Source organism: Prunus mume, linkage group LG5 (assembly GCF_029339155.1).
Source record: "Prunus mume cultivar Tortuosa linkage group LG5, ASM2933915v1, whole genome shotgun sequence".
Lineage (NCBI taxonomy): Eukaryota > Viridiplantae > Streptophyta > Magnoliopsida > Rosales > Rosaceae > Prunus > Prunus mume.
The window spans coordinates 21,135,477-21,159,682 of record NC_142702.1 but is presented as its reverse complement, the minus strand read 5'-3'; the positions used below and the strand labels follow the sequence as shown (position 1 = coordinate 21,159,682).

At 37.4% G+C, this 24,206-nt stretch overlaps 3 protein-coding genes, 1 long non-coding RNA gene and 1 pseudogene across 6 annotated transcripts; 3 read left to right on the top strand and 2 right to left on the bottom strand.

Annotated features, from left to right (window-relative positions):
* Window positions 1–752: 752 nt before the first annotated feature.
* LOC103342773 (ribosomal RNA small subunit methyltransferase G) lies at window positions 753–2,743 on the bottom strand. The gene is made up of 8 exons (XM_008246423.2): window positions 2,600–2,743; window positions 2,441–2,521; window positions 2,070–2,326; window positions 1,707–1,776; window positions 1,494–1,573; window positions 1,316–1,378; window positions 1,150–1,226; window positions 753–1,045 (listed from the first exon to the last, which is right to left on the bottom strand). The coding sequence occupies exons 1-8, from the start codon at window positions 2,675–2,677 to the stop codon at window positions 945–947; spliced, it is 807 nt and encodes a 268-aa protein (XP_008244645.2). The 5' UTR covers window positions 2,678–2,743; the 3' UTR covers window positions 753–944.
* A 1,329-nt stretch (window positions 2,744–4,072) lies between these two features.
* Window positions 4,073–6,617, top strand: LOC103342772 (ATG8-interacting protein 2). Its single transcript, XM_008246422.3, has 3 exons — window positions 4,073–4,210; window positions 4,983–5,840; window positions 6,255–6,617. Exons 2-3 carry the CDS (start codon window positions 4,998–5,000, stop codon window positions 6,357–6,359), a joined length of 948 nt encoding a protein of 315 aa, XP_008244644.2. The 5' UTR covers window positions 4,073–4,210; window positions 4,983–4,997; the 3' UTR covers window positions 6,360–6,617.
* A 4,880-nt stretch (window positions 6,618–11,497) lies between these two features.
* On the top strand, window positions 11,498–12,337 carry LOC103342788 (origin of replication complex subunit 5 pseudogene; annotated as a pseudogene).
* Window positions 12,338–15,686: 3,349 nt separating this feature from the next.
* On the top strand, window positions 15,687–21,480 carry ORC5 (origin recognition complex protein 5). Of its 3 annotated transcripts, none has more exons than XM_008246421.3 (5): window positions 15,687–15,914; window positions 18,533–19,377; window positions 19,464–19,877; window positions 20,450–20,762; window positions 20,869–21,480. In XM_008246421.3, the coding sequence occupies exons 1-5, from the start codon at window positions 15,804–15,806 to the stop codon at window positions 20,914–20,916; spliced, it is 1,731 nt and encodes a 576-aa protein (XP_008244643.2). In that variant the 5' UTR covers window positions 15,687–15,803; the 3' UTR covers window positions 20,917–21,480. The 3 variants fall into 3 exon arrangements, with proteins under 3 accessions (XP_008244643.2, XP_008244642.2, XP_008244641.2); XM_008246420.2 differs by lacking the exon at window positions 15,687–15,914 and adding an exon at window positions 17,547–17,682; XM_008246419.3 differs by lacking the exon at window positions 15,687–15,914 and adding an exon at window positions 17,929–18,070.
* LOC148917302 (uncharacterized) lies at window positions 17,353–17,914 on the bottom strand. Its single transcript, XR_016127416.1, has 2 exons — window positions 17,775–17,914; window positions 17,353–17,672 (listed from the first exon to the last, which is right to left on the bottom strand). It is a non-coding gene; the product is annotated as an uncharacterized LOC148917302 (long non-coding RNA).
* Window positions 21,481–24,206: the final 2,726 nt, after the last annotated feature.

The following is a 24,206-nucleotide window of genomic DNA, read 5'->3' as shown; positions in this document are numbered from 1 at the left end:
GCCGCGGGGGTATATTGAAGTTAGTTTCTAAAATTTTCTAATAAATAGTATAACCGCGCGGCTGGACTTGGAGTTTTTTTTTAAAACTTTTTTTATTTCATAGGCCTCGGGTTAGTAAGGGCATCTTTTCGCCTCGCAGGATACAGTTCTGAGAACTGGAGCTCTTGGGGTGAGATTCATGGGTGTTGATCTAAACACAATCATGTTCAACACTGAACGAGGCCAAGACACAACAGAGGTATGTTTCTTTCACCCCGACTTTGTGTCTTTTAGCCTCCAGATCAAAGAGAATGAAATTCCTGTGTCTTGCTGGAGAAATTGCTCCATGATTGTAGATGTCTTTCGTTTCTTAAGAATGCTATTCACAACGAAGAGAAAAGATTGAAGAGCTTTTGCACGAGCTTCTGCTTTCTTTTAGCTATACTTGTAAGTTTTCTGACATGCAATATAATGACCATTTTTGTAACTCCATAGCAACCTCCACTCTGAATATTCATGTATTACTATTCAAGTTGATTTTAGGCTGCTGATGAAGCTGACGAATATGCGAAATGACAATTGTAGACATGATTATTTATCGAGATTCAGTTTTATCTATTTATTTTAATGGAACCAGTGCATAAAAACTTCTCAAGAGTAGGTAGGCCATCTATTTACCATTTTCTCATCTGTGCGAGATATCCCAGTTAGTCACCTGCAGGAGTAAAAGGTAAGTATTTCACCATTGATTAGAATGAAAACCCAGAAGCAACTTCAACAATACTCAGCTTCTTTGTTTGAAAGGGGGAAAATTCTGTTCAACAGATTACAACAGAGGAAGTACATAAAATTTCTGACTGTAGGATTCTAAGTCTCCGACAACGAAGTTTGTCGTTTGCAGTTTAAATGCATTAATACATTCACAGCTGGATAGGGAATAAGAAGAAGAACAGTATAAAAAGAAGCTACTTCAACTTCTTACTGAAGTCAGAAAGCTCAAGGATCCGAATCCTGGGAATTGTAGCTGCCTCCTCCCTCTCCTTCTGTGTATTGTACCCCCAATCCCCTGATCCAATTCATCCCAAATGAGTACCACAATGAAGCACATACAGCAATATAATAGACAAGTTGAAGAGTCTGTGTTTGATAAAGGTAAAGGGAGAAAATTACCTAGATACAAATTCCAACCATCCAATTCAGGTTCTTTGATCACATTCTTTAGGGTTGCCAGTCGATCTTCGACAAAGCTGGTTAATGTTGAGCGTATATTATCAAAAATTCTGAGCATTTAGTATCTTATAAAAAAATTGAAATGCGAAGAAGAAAAGTATCTTACTGCAGTTTCAGCCCCTGATGTTCTGGTTTCTTTTGAAGCTGCTTCAATACTTCTACCTTGGGACTGGAAGAGGAATTCAATACATTAAGAGTAAAGTTCCACATTAGGGAAAACCAACCACAGGCATAAGTACCCAAAAAATCAAACACAGATTGAAATCAAGTTAATTTCCACTAACCCACTTCCAAGACCAAATATTCTTTCAGGCGGTATTGTAACTCCTGCAAGTTCTCGCAGTAAAGCATCAGCAAATCGGTTCTGAAAATGGTGAAAGAAGAACAGGAAATAAGAAAGTGAGAGAATGACAAAGAGCAAAAATTTACATTTACAGCAACCACATCATTTTCAGTCTTTAATTGGATTATGTCAGAAAGAGAAAACATACTCACACCTGTTTTGTGGTGACAATGTGTATGGTTGAGCTTGCAAATTTTAGAGCATCAGGAACACCTGGATATAATCTGCAAGCAAATTATCTCCTACTTAGATATGCATTGAGCCCTCCCAGTCCCAACAAGTTTGAGAAGAGACTAGAATTATTTTAAGGGTTTTTTTCAATCACAAAACGTCCATGACGGTCATGTTAACCCTGCATAAAGGATTAATAGTTTCATGAACCACATGGACGTTTCGAGATAGAAACCCTTATGGTAAACAAGAATAAATTAAATCTGAAATCAAACAACCTTAAAACGCTTTTGTCTTTTGTATATGAATAAATGGCTCCTTTGCAAGAAAAGTCTGAATTGGATACCTATTTGCACCAATCCAAGTTGTTAGGTCCTCATCCATCCACTCATCCCTCACCTTCCCGAAAAGATTAATAAGAGCATCCCTCTCCTCACCCCACTCTTCCATAATCACAGGCTTCAGCTCTGACCACTTCTCCAATATCCCCTCCACTGTAATCCCTTCCGCGACCGATGACTTTCGTATAGAAGGTATTCTCGCCTCCAGCAGCAACCTCACAAGCAGCAGATTCTCATATCCAGTTTCCACCACAGGCCTCACCTGCCACACCATAATTCTATCTAATTAGCATGTTTCGTTATCAGATTGTGAAACGAAACTATAGATTACATTTACATGCATCAAATTTGTGTAATTATTATATGGAGGACCTACTATGTGCATCTGCTCAACAACCCAATCCTCCAAAGTTGAATCCACACCGTTGAATAAACTTGGCCATCTCACTTTAGCAGCCTACACATAACCACCATTAAACAAATTAAACAATCAATTAAGCAAAGCCTGTAAAAATGTGCAAACACAAAACACAACCTTCACAGCAGAGAGGGAGCTCTCTCCACAGCTATCACACAAAACTCCATCAAAATCCAAAGCATATAAATCCCCCATTTCCTCTCTCTCTCTCTCTCTCTCTCTCTCTCTCTCTATTCTTGACCCTCTGGTCTGAGTGGTCTGCAGTTTGTTTTATTTTCTCGACGGAGGTTTTAAGTAGTGGGTGATTATTCTCCGCATCTTTTGTATGGGCTTTTACTGGGCTGGATGGAGGCCCAATCTTAACAGACGACATGCCGTATTTGCAGACTCTCACTATCTTATCTTTCTTTAAAATTTGAAACGACGAAGGAAAAGGTTTGAGGTGTCACGCCGGCACCGCAATGATTGAGTATGGTGGGGGTCTATTTTAGTATTTGCAACCCACTTCCTTTGTTTTCACCACCATGCCATCATTGCCAATTTGCCATATCCATTAGATTATTATGGAAAAAGAAATAAAAACGAATTGTGAAAGCTATGATTCACTTGCATTTTCCCACCCATATCTTAACTCATTTGGATAATCAACTATAGTAACAAAGATTATCATCATAATGCGGGTTAGATCAATTGCCCATAATAGTGAATCTATCTCCTTGTATTTAAGTTCGAGTCCTCATTTCTGTACATTAAATCAATATAATTTATTGTTATAGATAAAAGAGAACCACCATTAAACTCATCGACATAAACGATCCCCATCAAGTTAGAAGATTATTTGCATATAGATTGGCCAAAAAAAAAAACAATTTGAACAAACAACACAACAAGAGCAAAGATTTATAAAACAACAATTTTTTAAGTATTGTAACGGGTTGAATGCAGTGTTTTAAACTTACTTTTTCAATGTCTTCCAACATTTATTAGAGAAACACTACTAAATTAATATTTAGTTGAATTGGTCAATTTTTAAATATTTTGAAAATTAAAAGTTGTTTAGTGATTTTTGAGCAATATAGTAAATTTTTAACTACTTGTCTTTTAATATATTAATTCAACCAATTAGCTCTTAGTTTAATGGTATTTCTCTTTCCAATATTGGAAGAGGTCGTAAGTTCAAAACCCCCATGTTGATTTTAAAAAATTCAAAGATTCAATTTCTTTTGAAAAACAACATTAAATTGGACACTAAAAATTTCATTAAAAGTTGGATATGGTAATGTCAATAAATAGCAACACACGCGAAATGGATAAGAAAAAAAAAACAGAAAATGACAATAACGCCACTCATTAACAAACAGAAATCTGGCGTGACGCAGTGAGTTCCTCGCTCGGCACACACGCAATCGCAAGCCCCCTCGTTTCCGTTACCGGTAAAATCACATCTCTCACCCAGACACACACGCTAGCCGACAAACCTCAACCCCACCTGATACAGCCGGTCAACCGACGTGTCCAGTTTATCCTTACCGGTACCGCCGGTTTCCTTCTTCATCTCCCTCTCTTATTACTCGAGAAATCTCCGCGTATAAAAGCCCCATACCCCTCCATTTATTCTTCCACTTCCCGATACAGTTTTTCAGTTTTTAACCTTCAATCCCATCACAACGTCGTCGTTGCGATTCTCGATCATATATTCCTCTAGATCTAATCCCGTCACGAGTTTCTGTGAGTTCATCGTATTCGAAATTAATCTGATATATTTGTTTATTTTTTGGTAGTTGATTGTTGTTTTTGATTGATTGGACTGGTTGATGCTTTTGCCTTAGATTTGGATTGTTTGGAGGAGTTTTGGTGGTGTTATTTGTATCCAATTATTCACATGCAAATTGTTCAGTTTTTTTTTTCTTTTTCTTTTGCATAGCAGCATGTGATTAGATTGTTGAGGATTTCTTTGTTGATACTGAGGGTTGGTTCTTAGTCAATTTTCTATTGATTAAGTATGTGTTTGGTTGGAATTAATTCGTTTTTTTTTTTTGGGAATTGGGAAAACATAACTTTTGTTAATTGCAATTGCAAATATGTATTTGTCATTTCTTATGTACTGTAATCTGGTTTTTTTAATGGAAATGAGAACTTTGTTCTGTGTAATATAAGATTAGTTTGATTTTTATGGGTGGAAATGAAATCCATAGTAATTACTATTTTAGCGGCCAAAAATAGATTATGTATGAACTTTTTATTCTTATTTAAGTGTGGTTTAAGTCATTTTAATTCATTGTTGTTGACCCAAAAGAAAGTTGCTTGATCATACACAAGATAGTTTTGCTTTAAAGTAATGTTCTGCATGCATTTTACTGCGTAAATGTGTTGTGACCGAGACATTCTCTTGGCCTGAAGATAAGAATTGATTTGATTTGTATCTCTTTTTACGGCATTCTGATGGGTTTTTTCTTGTTGGTTATTTTGTGTCTACTTGGGCCTTATAAATGTGAAATAGGAAACTTCCTTTAAGATGGCAGATAATGAGGAGGTAGAGGAAAGTACTGCTCGTGGGAATGGATGGGAAGTTGTCTCACTTACAGAATCAACATATGCTGCTTCTCCTGGTCCACAAGGAGTTGAATTGAACAATGACGGCAAGATCAATACCTATGGAGAGCAAGCGGAGACTTCTCATGCTCTGTTCATGTCTGGTCACTTTGTTTTTCCACCCAGTCAGCATGAGAATTTGCCTGTGGAGACTGACAGCAGCAAAATTCATAATGAACATGTGGACAAGGATACAGTAACTGAGGCTGAGATAGGTATTGAAGGTGGTAGGTCCAGTGGAAAGGAGGAAGAAACTTTGACTTTGAAAGGGTTGAATGTTCCGGATGAGTTTACGGGAATGCCGTTTTCAAAAGAGAAGGATAATATGCTATCCATTGGTGGTACAGACTTTGAAGAAGGCACTACGCTGGAAGGGTCTATGGCTGACAAAGAGCAGACTATATATGATGCTGCTAAATATAGTTTAGATGGTGAAACAGCTCTTGGTGGTTCAACCCCGTATGGTGAGAGCACTGCTCTTCCTGGACGTATTGAACCTTCAGAACAAGGTTTAGATTCTTCTGAGGACATCTCACAATCCCCAAGGCCACCGCATGATGATAAATTTGACGTTTCTGGCCTGCCCTGTGGAGCGTGGTGGAAAAGAAGAGCTGCTTCCTTGTATTGTCATGCTAAAGAAGCAAATGCATATTGGTCTATTTTTGTAGCAGCAGCTGTGATGGGGCTTGTGTTACTTGGGCAGCGGTGGCAGAATGAGAGGTGGCAGGCTCTACAACAAAAGTGGCAGTTGAGCGTCAATGATCAGGTTTGTTGATTGCTATTGTTTTTTATTATGAGTATGTTTCAATTTTCACTTTTCTTTTTCTGGTCAAGGAATTGATGCATCTCATGTTTGTTCGTTTTCCTTTGCCTGATCTCTCTTGTTGGTTAAGGTATCACATAATAGATTTTTTTTTTTTTTGTTTAGGTAGTATTAAAGAGTGTTTCTGAAGAACTTTTTGCTTACTGAATGGCTAATCACATCCTCCCATCTAGGATTTTAAATAGCAAATACTTACTGAATTTAAATCAATCTAATAACAGTTTGTAATTTCAATAGTATGTGACGTTTATTGTGCATGCCGTGAAACTTCATGATGTTAGCGTATCATGAAATGTCATAGATGTGTTACTTCATGATGTTAATGACATTGACATTGTTATTTCATCATCTTGACAGAAAACAGGGAGGATGTTTGGTCCCATATCTCGACTTAAAGACGTGATAGTTGGCAGCCAGAGCCGAGGATCCTTTATCCGGGTCAGCTCCTCAAGCGATTCTTAAGATGATGACGAAAAATACCACAGGGTTGGTGGGGGAGAGAGAGAGGGGGGAAGATACATAGATGAGGGGGCTATGATATGCTTAGTTTGTTGCCCAACTGTGGTTCACTCATATTCCTAGTCTAAAAGTTTGATGTTGCCATTGTATGATATTTTCTTTTATTGCCTTCAATTTGACTTGTACAGAGCTCAAAGGGGGGTGGCAATAACTCACATGTTATACTTATTTCTATGTTTAATTTTCTTCTTTTTGGCTAAAGTTATGTTGTTCTTTGTTATGAGGATTGAATACACAACACTCTAGGGTTTCCCTACATTTTTCCTAAATTTGTAAATTGGGCATTAAGAATGAAAGTTTTATAATGTTAAGCTCTGTTTGCACTTATCATTGTCATGTTAAGTTCTATTTTTATTCTCGTACTTTTGTTTTGCTCGGGAGTTGCTCAAAGGTCTTACACAATTTTCGAAATTTAAACACTAACGTACGCTGTTTCAAAATATAACCAATAGAATCAATTGGTGAATAATTCAAAATTCACCGATGAAGTGTGTTTGTACAATATCTGGTCAAGCACTCCTAAGCCAATCTAAGCAAAGGGAAGGAGTCCTACATCGACAAAACATAAGAAGAGGAGACTCTCCCTCACTTATAAGAGGAGACTTCTCTCCTTCAAGAAAAGAGAGAGTGAGGCGGGCTACTAGAGCTCCATATGGCTCACTGAGGCCTCATGGGCTTACCTATGAGTCCATTTACAAGCTCACGGATCATTGGCCTTCAGTCAGATCCTCAGCCTTCAGCCTTTAGCCTCTAGCTTTCCTACCTTCAACCTTCGGCATTCTTCCTCTTCTCCTTGGGTCTAACCCTATGTGCAACGTATACAGTCTTTATCATAATGAGAACATACTTCTCCGTAGCCCATTATTGGGGTGAACCACGTATATATGTCTACAGCATGCATGTCTATTTACTTACCGAAATGCTCTCACACATTGAGGGTCCTCACCTTCAACATACATCTCATATTTAAGTCAGTCTAATTACTACCCATCTAGTTTTTAGTACCAACAGATTGGCGCCGTCTGTGGGAAACGACACAAAGGGCTTTGTTGTTCTCCTTCTCGAGTGCCCTCGGCACCCTACAACAAGTGTCCCTTTGGCACCCTTACATTCAGTGCCCTTAGTGCCCTTACCTCAGCACCCTTGTGAGCGCTGCCTCGGCACATCCTACAATCGGCATTCGGATTGGGGTCTACAAAGACATGCACCATCCGACGAGCGAGCTGCCTTCGACACCCTTACATCATTCGGCGTGCAATGTCTTCACATCCCCCCAATGATTCGGCATCCTTATATCATTCGGTGCGTGCGATGTCTTCACATCCCCCCAATGATTTGGCATTTGCCTTCGGCACCCTTACATTATTCGGCATGCGATACATTCCCCCAATGATTCGTATTTGCCTTCGCACCCTCACATCATTCGACGTGCGATGTCTTCACATCCCCAATGATTCGGCATCCTTACATCATTTGGTGCGTGCGATGTCTTCACATCCCCCTAATGATTTGGCATTTGCCTTTGGCACCCTTACATTATTCGGCGTGCGACATCTTCACATTCCCCAATAATTGGCGTCTACCTTCAAAGACCCTTACATCATTTGGCGCCTGCGATGTCTTCACATCTCTCTAATGATTCGACATCTGCCTTTGGTATTCTCAGATGATTCGACACGCTCGATGCCTTTGACATCCCCCAATCATCATTAGGCACTCCAAAATTATGTGAGTAAATCATTTTGCCTTTTCTAAATTGCTACAGCTTCTCCATTGGCAGGTTGCCTTTATACGATAGCTCCAAGTTTACGGCAACTCCCAGGCTTATGGTAACAACTACCAAAGCTTAATGCAGCAGCTCCTAACTTAAGGCATCAACCCCAAGCTTATGGCAACAACTTCCAAAGCTTACGGCGGCAGCTCCTAACTTACAGCATCAACTCCCAAGCTTACGGCAGCACGCTCCAAACTCTAACATCATCAACTCCCAAGCTACGGCATCCTCCAAAGCTTACGGCGCTCCCAAAGCTCCAACAACATCTCCCAGCTCTTGTGTTATCGAATGGCACCTCATGGAGACATTCCTTTCTTCTGACCAAAACTACCTCTGAACGACACATGAAGAATCTTCTCCCTTCTCTCTCTCAAGACCACATGCTGAACGACACCTCATGGAGACATTTCTCTCTTACTGCACTAAAGCTACTTGCCGAACGGCACCTCATGATGAATCTTCTCCCTTACGGCGCCAAGGCCACCTGTTGAACGACACCTTCTGTAGACACTTATCCCTTATGGTGTCAAGGCATGCCGAACGGCACCTCCCAAGAGACATCTTTTCATTTCATGCCTATGCCACATGCCGAACGACACCAATGTAGAATCCTCTAAACTTCCGACACTTATGTCAACTGCTGAACGACACCCATTATTGCAGCAACACCTTCAGCACCTATGATAGTGCATGCCTCCAGTAGTTGTTATGCGACTCAGGCTTCATGCCCTTCAATAACTTACTATTCAGTACTCGGTACCTTTACCTTGGTGATCGACGGTACTCACTCAACAACTCTGCCCATGATCTGCATACAAGAGAAAGCGAAGAAGGAGTGAAGCATTACTTGGCCAGTGCTTTGATGATTACAAGTCCTCAATCAAGAAGTACCTACTTGGGGGACTCCTGTTTGTACAATATCTGGTCAAGCACTCCTAAGCCAATCCAAGCAAAGGAAAGGGAGTCTCACATTGACAAAACACAAGAAGAGGGGACTCTCCCTCACTTATAAGAGGAGACCTCTCTCCTTCAAGAAAAGAGAGAGTGAAGCAAGCTACTAGGGCTCCATATGGCTCACTAAGGCCTCATGGGCTTACCCATGAGCCCATTTACAAGCTCACGGATCATTGGCCTTCAGCCAGATCCTCAGCCTTTCAGACTCTAGCTTTCCTACCTTTAACCTTCGGCATTCTTCCTCTTCTCCTTGGGTCTAAACCTATATGCAACGTATACAGTCTTTATCATAATGAGAACATACTTCTTCGTGGACGTAGCCCATTATTCGGGTGAACCACGTATATATGTCTACAGCATGCATGTCTATTTACTTACCGAAATGCTGTCACATATTGAGGGTCCTCACCTTCAACATACATCTCATATTTAAGTGGGTCTAATTACTACCAATCTAGTTTTTAGCACCAACAGAGTTAGTTGGATTGGTTTAGGACTTGGGTGTGTTCTGAAGTGGTCTTGGGTTCAAGTGTGTGTGAGGTTTCCCTATTTCCCTTTCTTAACTTCGGCAACAACAGCAAAAGAGAAAGAAAAAAAAAATCATCCAAAATCCCAATAAATACCATTAACTAATTTAAATGTTTAACCCTGAGAACCTCCCTCTCCTAAATTCTAATTCTTCCAGCTGCACCTCTCTCTCTCTCTCTCTCTCTCTCTCTCTCCTCCTCTACTCCAAGCCACAACCCCCTCTCGACATCTACTCAAGTCAACCTCTCTCTCTCTCTATCTCTTTCTCTCACACACACTCTCTCTCATGGGTAATTTGTAGCAGCTCTGTTTTCATGTTTGAGTTGAGCTCTTGAAGCTTTCACTTTTTGCGTACTCTATGTTAAATGTGCTTTGTGTTTCTGTTGCTATACTAGTAATGTGTCGTTGGTTTGCTTCATTTTGCATTCCTAGAGTTGATTGGAAGTTATATGTCTTAATTCATTAGTTAAATTAGCACAGACATGAGCCACCAAATTTGGTATTGTTATGAAAATACAAGATCACCCAATATAGGAATTTTTGCAGATTTAGGTTTGAGATTTTGCATAGTTGAGTTGAATTTTATAGTTAATTTGGATGTGGTGAAATGTATGATAATTAATTTGGGAAGTTTGGATGCAAAAAACATCAGAGATTTTAGGCGGGTATGGGGGATAGTCCCCCGAGGGAGACAAGGACGGGATTCCAACCCTATTAAATAGGGATGGGTTCGAGACGAGGCGTATTGTCATACCAGGCCCTACCGCCCGTTGCCATCCCTACTCGAACGCGTGCCCCGCACTCAAACTAGAGATAATTGGGCGGAAAGAAGTTTCCCGCGCTTTACTTATTCTCAACTAACCTTATAAAATGATTTCTGACCAAAAAAATAAGATAAAAACAAAAACGAACTTGTTCAGGTTTCAATTCAAATCGAGGGTGTTGTCACATACGATTACTGCTTCTCCTCAAGATTTCTTTCGTCTCTCCGGCGAACATTCCGGTGGGTTTTCCGATCAAGTAATCCTCAACCCCTATCTACTCAATGCTTCTACCCTCCCTCATTTTTTAACATAATCTTGTTTTGTTGGCCCTAAACCATAATAGGCCTTCCACACTCAAACTGGAGATAACTAGGCGGGAAAGAAGTTTCCCACGCTTTCTCTACTCTGTCTACTAACCTTATAAAATGATTTATGACCAATAAAATAAAATAAAAACAAAAAAGGAACTTGTTAGGGTTTCGATTCAGATCAGAGGGTGTTGTTACATACAGTTACTGCTTCTCCTCAGTATTTCTTTCGCTCTCCGGCGGACATTTCGATGGGTTTTCTGATCAAGTAATCTTCAACCCCTATCTATTCGGTGCTTCTCCCATCCCCTCATTTTTTAACCTAATCTTGTTTGGTTCCCTAAACCCTAATGGGCCTTCTACACTCAAATTGGAGATAATTAAGTGGGAAAAAAGTTTCCCGCGCTTTCCTTATTCATCAACTAACCTTACAAAATGATTTCGACAAAAAAAGGAACTTGTTAGGGTTTCAATTCAGATAAGAGGTGCTGTTACATACAGTTATTGCTTATCCTCCGCATTTCTTTCTTCTCTCCGACGAATATTCCAGTGGGTTTTTTGATCAAGTAATCCTCAATCCCTATCTACTCGATGCTTCTCCTCTCCCCTCATTTTTTAACCTAATCTTGTTTGGTTCCCGAGAAAATTAAAGATTCATTTTTTCTCGAGTGACAGTAATAGATGTTTAAAATGATGTGTTTAATGTTGCTGTTTTTAATGTTACTGTTTTTCTTTTTCTACGATAATTTAGACATGGGTAAAGAGGAAAGCCTAAAACCCATAAGGAGAACAACCAGATCCTCCATTGCAGCTACTCCTTCAAAGAATGTAGTTGAAGAAACTTATGCAAGTAGTTCTCAACCGCCAACTCTTAGTGACCTTGTGCTTGGAGAAGAAAGAGAATCCTTTAGCTTGGATGATCTATTGTCTAGTTTTCCTAGTAGATGTAATCAGATCTAGGAGCTTCTACAACTTCTGGGTCAACGGAACTCTCCCATGCTTCCTATCTTTGTATATGGAGGCACTTCTACTGGGAAAACTAGTGTGGTACTAGAGACATTTAGGCATCTTAAATGTCCTTTTGTTTATTCAAGCTGCCTTAACTGTTATAATCCTCGAATCTTGTTTGAGTCTATTTTGAATTAACTGTTTATTCACTGAAAGAATGCAGTAAATGGATATTCAAGTGCAAAGCGTTGTGAAAGCCCATCTGATTTTGTTAATTTTCTTTGCGAAGCCTTGGCTAGCATTCTTGGTAATCTTGAGGGAAAGTCGGGGAAATTAAGCTCCAAAATGTCCAGAAAAGCTAATGGAAATATGATCTACTTGATATTTGACAATTTGGAGCGTGTCAGAGGATGAGAAATAGGTTCTACCATATTACCTTTACTATTTAATTTCTATGACATTTTGAAAATGCCTGAGGTCGCTCTTATCTTTATTAACAATGCCTCACTGAATATATATTAATCAAGTGTGGGTTATGTGGAGCCTATCCCTATATATCTTCTTGGTTATACTCAAGATGATCTTCAGCAAATCTTCTTAAGAAACCAAGCAAATAAAAAACTTTATGCCTCTTTTCTCAGGTAAGAATAATAGTTAGTCTTTTTTCTGTGCACTAATGTTTTGCCTTTTGTGTTTATATTGATGAATTCCCTTTTCTTTATGTTAGTGTCGTGCTAAGCCTTTTGAACATTAATTTATTTTAATACGAAAAATTTGTCAATAATACTATACCTATATGTGTTATTTGATGTATACAAACACACTTTGTTGGCAATACAACTTAATAAACTTTCATATCTCGCGGTTTGTACAACCTCCTTACTACCACTTTCTGACATAAATGCATATACAATGTCCATTCGGGCAGTTTTTGTCCATCACTTGATTATGAGTTATGAGGAAATTTCATAACATGGTCTCACTTCATCACATAAAACAAAGGGCAACATGGGATGCCTACGCTTTCATATTTATGACAGTTGCACTCTATTCAAGCATCTTTCCCACCAAGGTACATACAACTCCAATTATTTTGCAGTTCATTGTATTTCACTAAAATATACAACCGTCCTCCGAAATTATGAATTATTTTTTCATGAATGAGTGCTAACAAAGCATTGATATCGTTACATACCAATAAAAAGCACATATGTGTATAAATTTGGGAAGCATGTTGCTCAAGACTTTTCAATGTTGTAAGCACTTTCTTTGACTGTTTTCGGTGGTATGCATTCAAACAACTTAATGTCTTTCCTCAAATAATCTTTCACAAATTTGTTCATACACTCCACATATTGAGTAGTACACATACCACCGAAAAACTTGGGTCTAAGGTATGATTTCGGCCACGCATCTCGTTTTGCATACATCATTTGCAGCCATCCTTTTGTTTATGTGTAGCAACTCTGTCCTTCAAAAACTCTCATTTCTATTAAAACTCATTGACTGTAATTGGTTCCCAAAGATATGCTTGAAATGATCATTCATGGCCACGTACCATGAGCACAACCTATGATTGCACATGGGCAACATATACTCAATTGCTTTCCGCGCATCGCCTCATCCCCATCCGTCAGTATTGATATAGGTTCTTGCCTTTCATGGAGGATATGAATGTCTCCAATAACTACTTTTATGTTCCAAAGGTCTCGTCAAGCAATAGGGCACGACTAACACTAGCCCGGTGGTTGTTTGAACTAACAAATAACACTAGAGGCTTGTCATACATTTTGGTTTTGTATGTGCTATCGAATATGAGGACGTCTCTAGAGGCAACATAATACAAGAGTCTCTCCAAAACAAGTTAGCAAGCCTATTCTCCTCATCTACACTGAACTTACAAAAAAATTCAAGATCCACTTATGCTTTCGCTTTCATGTAGACCAGTGTAGCTTCAGTGTCGCCGTTTAACAATATTTCCCTATGTGATGCATCCAACTTCTTCCTTAAGGATCCAAGTCCTCAGCTCATACATTGATGGAGGCTTAAATCTTACACCATATGCGGTAATCCCTTCCATCATAGGTAGCAAAAATGGATCATTTACAATATTAAATGGGAGTGCTCTAGAGAAGAAAAAACTACCAATCTTTCGACAAACTTTCTTTCTTTCTTCTTGTTTGTATGTTGAATTTAATGTACTTTGTCAAGCTTCTAAAGTGACAAATCTATCCATTGGTTCTTTTGATTTAGGTTGTGCTCTAAGAGCCTCATCAACTGCAACACTTCTAGTACCGGGGATTCCATATTCTTCATCCAATGAAGTTTCCATACTCTGAGCCCTTCCTCATGGACCATCCCCAATCTCTCTAAGCATTTCATTTTTCTTTCTTTTTTCAAGCTAAAATTTTTTCAAAGTTGCAGCACACTCTTTTTTCACATGCTCAGGAACTTTCTTACATGGTTGCATACCATGATGAGTTTGACCAAAATGATGCTTAAGTCTAGAAATTTCTCCAGTGCATCTCAAGTATTTTTTTTCCCCCTCTATTTCTTTCGCATCCTTCCACGCATGATCTTTTTGATTCATAACTATAAAACAACACCATTAATATTTCTAAGATACAAGTGTTAGAAATGTGCCCTAAGAGCCAATACATTTGATATTTCGTATATGATATTTAAAAGGAAAATTTATTTTGTTATCTTTTACATCATGTAAAGAAACAAATGTCTAGGGTATGCTAAATAAGAGATAAAGTAATCTAAAGAAGATTAGATTGGAGAGACCTTTAATCTCTAATTGTAGCATCCCAAAATGTTCCTAATCATAGGTTATCAAATGGGAATTGATAAACCATCAAGATTATCACATATTATGTATGCTCAATTGGAAGGATAGTTAGTCTCAAACCATTTGTGTAGTTGACACTAATACGAGTATGTGGGTGCTCATTAGTGAATCAGTACACTGAATGCAATTAACCGTAGTTCTCGTATGTAGTATTTATCTATATGTCAAACGAGAACTCATAGTTGCAATAATGCAAATTAGTCCTTAGACCTAAGGCATCATGGTTTCCTGTGATGCGTTATTGATTTTTGATAGCTCTTAAAGACAAGTCATAAAAGATTTGTCTTAAGTGTTGTTGGGATCTCTTAATTCATCATAGGGGCATGTGAATGTACAGTAAGGAATCTCTACTTTTGATAAAAGAAGGAGAACGTATCAAGATGTGATTTAGCAAATCTTTGGCCAAAGTATTTTGAGCTTGATTTAGAAAGTTGTTCTTAATCATGTTCTTCTGAATCACATGAAGTTATAAATCATATTAGGGGTTTAACATAATCAATAAGTACCCTAATAATATGATTTGAAATATTGTATAACAAAAGGATCATATTGCATTGCAATTCCAACTGAATAGGTTCTTCATCTATTCTGGTTAGCTTGGGTAGCCTTGATATATTGCTATATGTCACTCTTGGCTTCTGGAAGTCCTAGGATTGATTGTGATCGATCCAAATAAAGGAAAAATTAAAAAGGGGTTTTAATTCCAGTTGGTTAGAAAGTTTCAATATTTTCCCACTGCCTTGCTAATTAGAACCTAATGGATCGCACACCTTAAATGGTTAACTTTGAGTAATACAAATGAGAATGAGGAAATCAATTTGATTGATTTGATGTGAATGATTTAGTACGTGTAAAAATGTATTTAGGCATCGGTAATAATTAAAAGGAAGCCCAAATGGTTGGGTATCAAGCCCAAGGACTTAAGACATCTAAATATTATGGTTTAAGTGTCATAAGGCCCAATTTTGGAAGCCCAATGGGGTTTGGCCGAAAATACTTAAGAGAATGTGTATGAGAATTGTTTCCATAAGCTAATTGACACACAAACACAATCCAACATCAACCAAATATGTTTGGGATAAGAGAGAAAAAAGAGAGTTTTCAAGAGTGAAACACTTTCATCTTTCAAAGAGGTTTAGATTGAAACCAATCTTGAGAATCTTGCACTAGCATCCATGTATTCTCAAGATACTTCATCTCTCATCTCAAGGTTCCATTGGTGTGGAGACTTAGAGGCCATATACTTTTGTGGCTCACATGAAGGAGAAAGATCAAGGAGCAAAGATCAAAGATCAAGGAAGAGATCAACAAAGAGGAAATCATCAAGAGAAGACCAAACACAAATTGGTTCATATAATTGCTTCAACGGTAATTAGATCTTATCCTTTCTCTTGATTTTTTTTCCATTTATGAAAAACATATCAATGTTCATGGCTTAAGATACTTGGAAGAAGTTTTATTTTTGAATTTAAACAACCACCATAGACTTCGGTTGCGATTATTTTGATTAAATGCATGTTTAATATTCAAATGAACTTTGAAAAAAAAAATGTTTTGAAATTCCTACAACAAGTATGATGCATGCATGTCAAATTTCTACTATATCACATAAACGAATAAGATAACTAATATATTTACAAAAAATTAAAAAAAATTATACAGAACTTCAAATTAGAGTTGCGAAGAATTAGAGAGAAAAATAAAATGGCTTACTTGCAGTCGAAAGATGAAGAGAATTCTTGAAATTAATGGAGATTATCTGATAAGGGTAGAAATTAGGATTGTACTATACAATATATATACTAGCTCCTGCCAATTGATTTTTTTTAGTATTAAGAAAAGATAACATATGTAGTTATTATCTAATTTCATTTTTAATTTTAATTTTTTTAATATAAAAAATATGAATTTTCCATATTATCCTCATTTAGTTAATAATTTCAATTTTTAATGTTTGAATTAACCAATGGTATTTTCTGGTATTTTGAATGTTTCACCATTCTCAGCCTTTTGTTATATATATATATATATATATATATATATATAAGTCCATGTGTTACTATATTAATTTAGAAAAAAAAAAAAAGATAAGTAGAATAAAGCCACAGTCGGCTGGAGTTAGAAAAGGAAATAAAGATATTAATTCTTCTTCCCTTAAGTTTATTACAATCAAGGTAAGAAAAAAAAACATAAACTTGAGTTTTTTTTTTTTTTTCAAAACACTCCAGGTGAAACAACGTTGTTTCATTTAGAATTTTTTTAAAACACTGCAATCGAAATGACGTCGTTTCATTACAATAAAAGTGTCCATATCTGACTCACCTTGCTCCGCCTCGCTCCACCTGCCACGCCTTTGCAACGCCTCCTTACTCCTTACCCGCGCTAAACATGCAACTCGCAAAATTGACCGCCTCGGCAATTTCCCGCCACCTCGCTCTGACGCTCTCACTAACGCGCGCAAAGGCATGCCTTTAAAAACACTTATTTCTATATGATTAGTTATTAATGTATTTACATATATACTAGATTTTTATATGTTTAAGGCTCGTTTGGTACATCGGACTATTATGGAATGGACTAAATTCTGGAACTATCTTGGTTTAGCTCGGATTGACCTAAGTTAGATTAAATACTGACCTACGTTTGGTGCTGCATCAGACTAAAAAGCTGGATTGTAAAAATAGTGAACCTATATTTGGTGTTGTGTCGGACTAAGAAATGATTCTTGTAATATTTAAATTCAATTAGGGATTTTACCTGAAAAATATTAAAATTCAATTAGAAATATTAAATTGGGGCTGATGTGTGAAATAAATAAATAAATAATCTTTAATAATATTATAAAATTAAAAAATTAAAAAAGGAAAAAAAACACATTCTCTCCTTTCCTCTTCCTTCCGCTCTCTCTCTGCCTTTTTTTCCCATTGCCTAGCGTCGACCCACCCACATAGACCCGCCCCAACCTGGACTTAACGCCTACAGATCCGCGCCTCCCCAACCCACTCTCGCTCTGCTGCCTGAGGAACTTGGGCTCGTTCCCGGCCAATTCGATCAACAACTCAAGAGCCTCCTGCGCCGTGGTCTCGTTGTCGTTGTTCAAAACCTCCATCACCATCCTCATCATCACTGTAATCTTGTAAGCCCAAATTGAAATATATATAAACTTGAAATTTTGTTCCTAAATTGAAATCTGAAAATTCAATATATATATACACACACGTTACTGACCTGAATACACGATAATCAGCAAGGGAAAGAGTAATGGCCTGGCTTTGGTGTTTAGGCTTCTCCATGTGCAGATGTTCGATAGAATTCCTGATGGCGTAGAGTTCATCAAAGAATACGACGAATCTCGTTGGGAGCATCTTGTCGGAGAGAGAGGCGGAGAGGGAGAGAAGAGAGAAAGAGGAGAGAAGGAGAGAGTGGAGGTTGTGACGGTTTGACTGTGTTGGTCGGACTCGCCTGTCCAGAATAGCACGCTCGCTATTTTGCGAACTGCATTTCGTCCTCACTGTATTGGACGAGTGAGTACCGTGTTTTTTACACTGTTGGATTATAGAATCCCATTTAAGTTAGTCCCCTCTTTTACCAAACATGGGTTGCAAGTGCTATTTAGCATAGTCCAATCCAGTAAGGCATACCAAACACAGCCTTTGGGGCAACATTTGAGGAGAGTGAGTTATAATGCTCGTTGAGGGGGGCTATTTTCTTTTTATAAATTTTATTTCCCGTTATGATTAATTTCCTGTATTGAATTGATATCTAACCTTGGATGTCATTTTCTTGTTTTATTTTGATGTTTGCAATTTTGTGTGTGCAATTTCCCTGCAACTTTGTGTTTGATTAGCTGATTCAACACTTCTTCATTTTGAATCCACTTTTTGTTGTTGGTTTGCATTGTAATTCCTAGGTGCTATTGTTTGTCTTAAATGTTGGTTCTACTCAAATTCATATCTTTAATGTTACTGTTTTTCTTTTTCTGCCAGAATTCAGACATGGGTAAAGAGGAAAGCCCAAAAACCACAAGGAGAACAACCAGATCCTCCGCTGCAGCTACTTCTTCAAAGAATGTAGTTGAAGAAACTTATGTAAGTAGTTCTCAGCCGCCAACTCTCAGTGACCTTGTGCTTGGAGAAGAAAGAGAATTCTTTAGCTTGGATGATCTGTTGTCTAGTTTTCCTGGTAGACGTAATCAGATCCAGGAGCTTCTACAACTTGTAGGTCCACGGAACTCTCCCATGCTTCCTATCTTTGTATATGGAGGCACTTCTACCGGGAAAACTAGTATGGTACTAGAGACATTTAGGCATCTTAAACGTCCTTTTGTTTATTCAAGCTGCCTTAGCTGTTATAATTCCAGAATCTTGTTTGAGTCTGTTTTGAATCAACTGTTTCTTCACCGAAAGAATGCAGTAAATGGATATTCAAGTGCAAAGCGCTGTGAAAGCCCATCTGATTTTGTTAATTTTCTTCGTGAAGCCTTGGTTAGCATTCTTGGTAATCTTGAGGGAAACTCGGGGAAATTAAGCTCCAAAAGGTCAGGAAAGGCTAATGGAAATATGATCTACTTGATATTTGACAATTTGGAGCGTGTCAGAGGATGGGAAAAAGGTTCTACCATATTACCTTTACTATTTAATCTCTATGACATTCTGAAAATGCCTGAGGTCGCTCTTATCTTTATTAGCAATGCCTCACCGGATACATATTACTCAAGTATGGGTTATGTGGAGCCTATCTCTATATATCTTCCTGATTATACTCAAGATGATCTTCAGCAAATCTTCTTGAGAAACCAAGCAAACAAAAAACTTTATGCCTCTTTTCTTAGGTAAGAATAATAGTTAGTCTTTTTTCTCTACACTCATGTTTTGCCTTTTGTGTTTATATTGATGAATTCCCTTTTCTTTCTGTCAGTGTCGTGCTAAGGCCTTTCTGTAGAATTACCAGACGGGTGGATGAATTGTCTCCTGCCTTTTCACTATTATTCACAAAATATTGTGAGCCCGTAACCAATCTGGGTGTTGTTCCCAATAAAGAGTTGAACCAAAGGCTGTTTCATTATTTTCGGCCCCATGTTGCTCCTTCACTGAATGAGATATTTAAGGTTTCATCTCATCCATGCACTGAAGTTGAAGTTAGGGAGACAAAAGGAAAGGGCAGCACAAGGAAATTTGGAGATTGCGAGGTTGATCAATTAGATTTCCATATGCCTACTTCTGCCAAGTATCTCCTTATTTCAGCATTCCTTGCTTCAAGAAACCCAGCTACCCTTGATGCATCATTGTTCGATTCCACAGGAGGTTCTAATAGTCGCAAACGAAGGAGGAAGTAAGTGTATATCAAGAATAATTCTTGTTTTAATGTAGTTTATACTCTATAGGTTTAGTTGGTGAAATTCGGGCTATGATCCAGCACTGGAGTGGGATACAAACTCTAGCTTTGTATTCCATTCTCTCATAAAGGTTAATACTGCATTAATATTGTCAATATAAGATCTGAAATTCCAAATTCCCGCTGGAAACCAAGCTAAAACTTAAGTATTTTCTTTAGAATGAAGATAACTATATGTCCAAACGCCTGCTTCTGTTTTACCTTCACCTCACTATATTAATAACGAATACTTGAGTTGCTCTTTCTGTGATGTTGTTTGGAACGACCTGTAATTAAAATTTCTGACATCAATTACGAATATTGTTTTATTACACTTTTGCAGTGGAGTGTTGGGAAATTCTTAAGATTCTCTTTACAAATCGTCTTCAAACAAAAATCTCTGAAAGATCTTACTAAGATTTGCGAATTGACTACCTTTGAACCTTTTGCTTTTCTTTTACTTGTTGGTATGCTGCAATGCACCACTTGTAAACACTGATTTCCTCTTAATAATGATTCTTCATGAGTAGGGCCTCGGAGAAGTCAATGGAACAGAAGGAAACTGCAGAACAGGAATTACTTCTGAATCCTGGAACATTTCCAATGGAGAGGTTATTAGCCATATTTCAGTGTATTACTTCTATAGGGGAAGGTTCTCTTGATGAGGAGGAAGAAGGATATGATGGGTTAGGCATTCGAAATGGGAATGGTGGGCTCATGTCCGATGTTCTCTTACAACTGTCCAGTCTCTGCAGTGCTAATTTTATTGTCACTGGTGGAAGCTGCCCACTAGAGGGTTCAACTCGATATCGATCTACCGTGAGTGAAGATATGGTTCTGAAGGTGACCTTACACTTTTCTCAAATTGAAATTATACCAAAATTTTATGTCGTGTAAGATTAAGGAATTCTTTTGGAAATATAACATCTTGTTTATACATGGATTACAGGTAGCAAGGAGCATTAAGTTTCCTCTCTCAAAGTATATATACAGATAATTTGCTTTTTTGGTGAGTTATTTATGATATGGTTGCCAATTCGTTCTCAAGGATGAAGAAATTCTCAAGCAGAAGGGTCAGATTGCCTCTGGTTTTCAACTAACATAGCCTCTACCGTGTTAAACCATTACTCCAAATTTTCTGATCCTCATATTTGTTGAGCAACTTCAAATGACTGGTATTGAGTGGATACAACTGATTGTTGTGGTTTTGTGATAGATGGGGATTGCACCATTAAAGGAGCTGGATAAGAAAAATGTCTTCAGTACTCTAGCAATTGAACAGTTTCTGGAAGTTTCTGACAGTATCTTGGTGTCAAGTTTTCTGCAGGCCTGCTATCTAACAATTGTAGTTAACCAGAGACCTTAACCAAACCTTGTCAATAGTCTAGTAAGTCCCAGGGCGTGGAACTTGCTCGATGTACAAATCTAGTGTAAACACTTAAAATGCCAGTGGTAACTATTCTTTTTTGAGATACTCTCAAGTAAATGCTGTTTGTTATGCAGTGTACTCGTCTATCACGATTTGGGAATTGTTTATTGAGTTTTGCTTCCTTTTTGCTAAGTTACGCCTGAGTTGATTCTCTCTTTAGGTTTGGTTAGATGTATTGTAAGTGCTGTTTGCAGAGAAGGGCAGGAACGAACTGGGGTTAACCTCACTCTGTGATATATCACATGGCTGCCTTACATAAAATAGTTGTTGGGGGCAATTTCTCACAGCTGCAAGAGATGCCCATCACAGAACAGTGTATGGTTGCTGTATGCAAGGTGACTCACTGGCTCTCCAAACTAGTCTATGCTGTTCAATCTTGAGATTATTTTATCTGCAATTTTGATTTGTTGAATATGACAGCAATGTGGTGGGAAGACTTGCCAATGTCTCAGCTGGCCTGAAATCCCATCTTAAATGCAATTTAGAGCAATGACTCGTTTGATGCTATATGACCTCTTTTTTTGTGGATAAATGCTATATGTGGTTGAAATGGTAGAAATGTGTGAGACTCAGAACGTTGACTTTAGTTTTTATGGGGTCCCCAAAGGGCTATACTTAATGGCCCAGCATGGGAGTTGGATCATCCACATGTATATTTCTTGGTCATCAATGGACAGTTGGAGACCTAATTTTATTTGGGTTTTGAACATTTTGCTTCATGACGCAATATGTGGAATTGATAGGAGCCGCCTGATCTGCATCTGTAAACTACCAACTATGAGAGGTTTGGCAAGTCCCAGGATTTGGTATCACAAAGAATAGAGATCTTAATTTGATGAAGAGGTGCTTGAAAAACATTGTTGTTTAATTTCGTAGCTACCCAACCTATATCATGTTGGACTTAATTTTTTTTCCTTTTTTGGTTGAACTGCTTAATTTTAACCTATTAGGTGCCAAAATCCCCATCTAAACAAATGGGGAACTAAGGTTTTCTCGTGGAATGTCTCAATCCAAGCCATTCACTACAAAATTTATGTTATTGTAAACCGTTTGTATTTATATATAAAATTAGGAATGTCAGTAGTTCAACAAATAAAAGCTTTGTCAGATGTGGATTAGATGGGTTTCGGATGAGATGGGTCTTTAAGTAGTTATATATATATATATATATATATATATATATATATATATATTGATATAGTGATGGCAAAACAAACTTATTTGCAATGTTTGTTTTTGGGGTAATGCTCTGTTTTCCTTAATTAGTATGATGATTGTGATGTGATTTCAACCTATAGAAAACAAAGAGGTTCGCATCAAATAAGTTTGGGATCCAAAATTTTATGGTTCGATCAGTTATGCTATTCTTATTTTTTCCACTTATACTAATGCGTGAACTTGAATTAATTCTCACAAACACCCTTAAGTGATAATAGTATTTACCTGTGCATTCAAAGTTTTGCATTCGCTTTCACCTCGGCCAATATCGTTTGTATCCAAAAAAGAAAAAACACAGCTTCTTATAGCAATTAGAATGAGTCAACTCAAGATTTGGAATTTGCTACAAGTTCTGCGTGCAGTCATCTGACAGATTATCTTATGGGTCATAGGGTTAATGCTATACATCTAAAGAATGTGACTGGATGGTAATGTTCATAGTGATTGCATGCATCCAATTATGTAATTTGTGTACAAGCTGTCGGTGAGAAAAAAACATTATCCTCATTATTTTTCTCATGCAATGTGCACCATGAGGTGATGAGAGAGAAAAAAATCAATAGAATGTAATTTTGTGCACAATCTGTCGGTGTACATAAAGTTTTGAGTTGTAAATTCCTTCCCTTTGTCTTCTTCTCTAGTCCTAAGGATACCAATAAAAGGATCCACCTTCTTAATTTACTCGTTCGAGTGTTAATTATGCCAATTTAAAAATTAGTGTCGTACAATAATTACCAATGTATATTAGGCGTGGTACATATAATTTTGAGGATTTCACTAATAAATTCATTTTAGTATAATATAATACACAAAAGTTCTTATAGAACCTATTTAGAGTGAAAACTCAAAACTAACTAATTGTTATTTTCTAATTGGTTCTTATAAAATTTTAACACATTAAAAACAAATTGAAAAATGACAAGTGGTTTGTTTTGGATTTTTCTCTCTAAATATGCTTTATATGAGTTTTTTTATAATATGTTTTCCCCCTTGTTTGTTTCTCTCTACTTCTCTTTTTTCTCTCTTTTGTCCGGTGGCAGCCACGCATATTGTAGATTTCGTTGTTGAATTTTACAATTGTGTTCGAGTTGTCAGCTTTCACGGCCACATCCTTCTTTAGTTCAGGGAGTAGTTTTTCTTTCTTAGTATTCCTTCATTTGATTTATTAGCCCAAGTGTCTTTTGTTTTTTTCCACTTATATTTATTTATTTTTTTCTTCTGTTTCAGCATCCATTTTTGTTTGTGTTCTTAGCTGCAAAAGACATAATTATGCTCTATGTTCAAAGGCCATGGTGCAACCACTATTAGGCTGACGGTGTTCAATAGGAGTTTCAGTGCTATAGGACACGAAAGAAAAATTCGTGTCAGACAATATAAAGCACAAAAAAACAATATTTGTGCTTGTATTTTGACAAGTTATTTTAGTGATTTATCAATTGATTAGACATATGTAAATTATGCTCAATGTTATATATTTTATTTTAAAAAAATATTACAACCCAGGTGCTCACGCGCATAGGCTGGATTCTACTCTCTTTTTTTACACCCTAAATGCAAACATGCTTGAGCAAAAACGAAAAAAAAAAAAACAAACATGAAAAGAAAACTTGGGTTATTGCCACTATAATATTTTGGTGCAT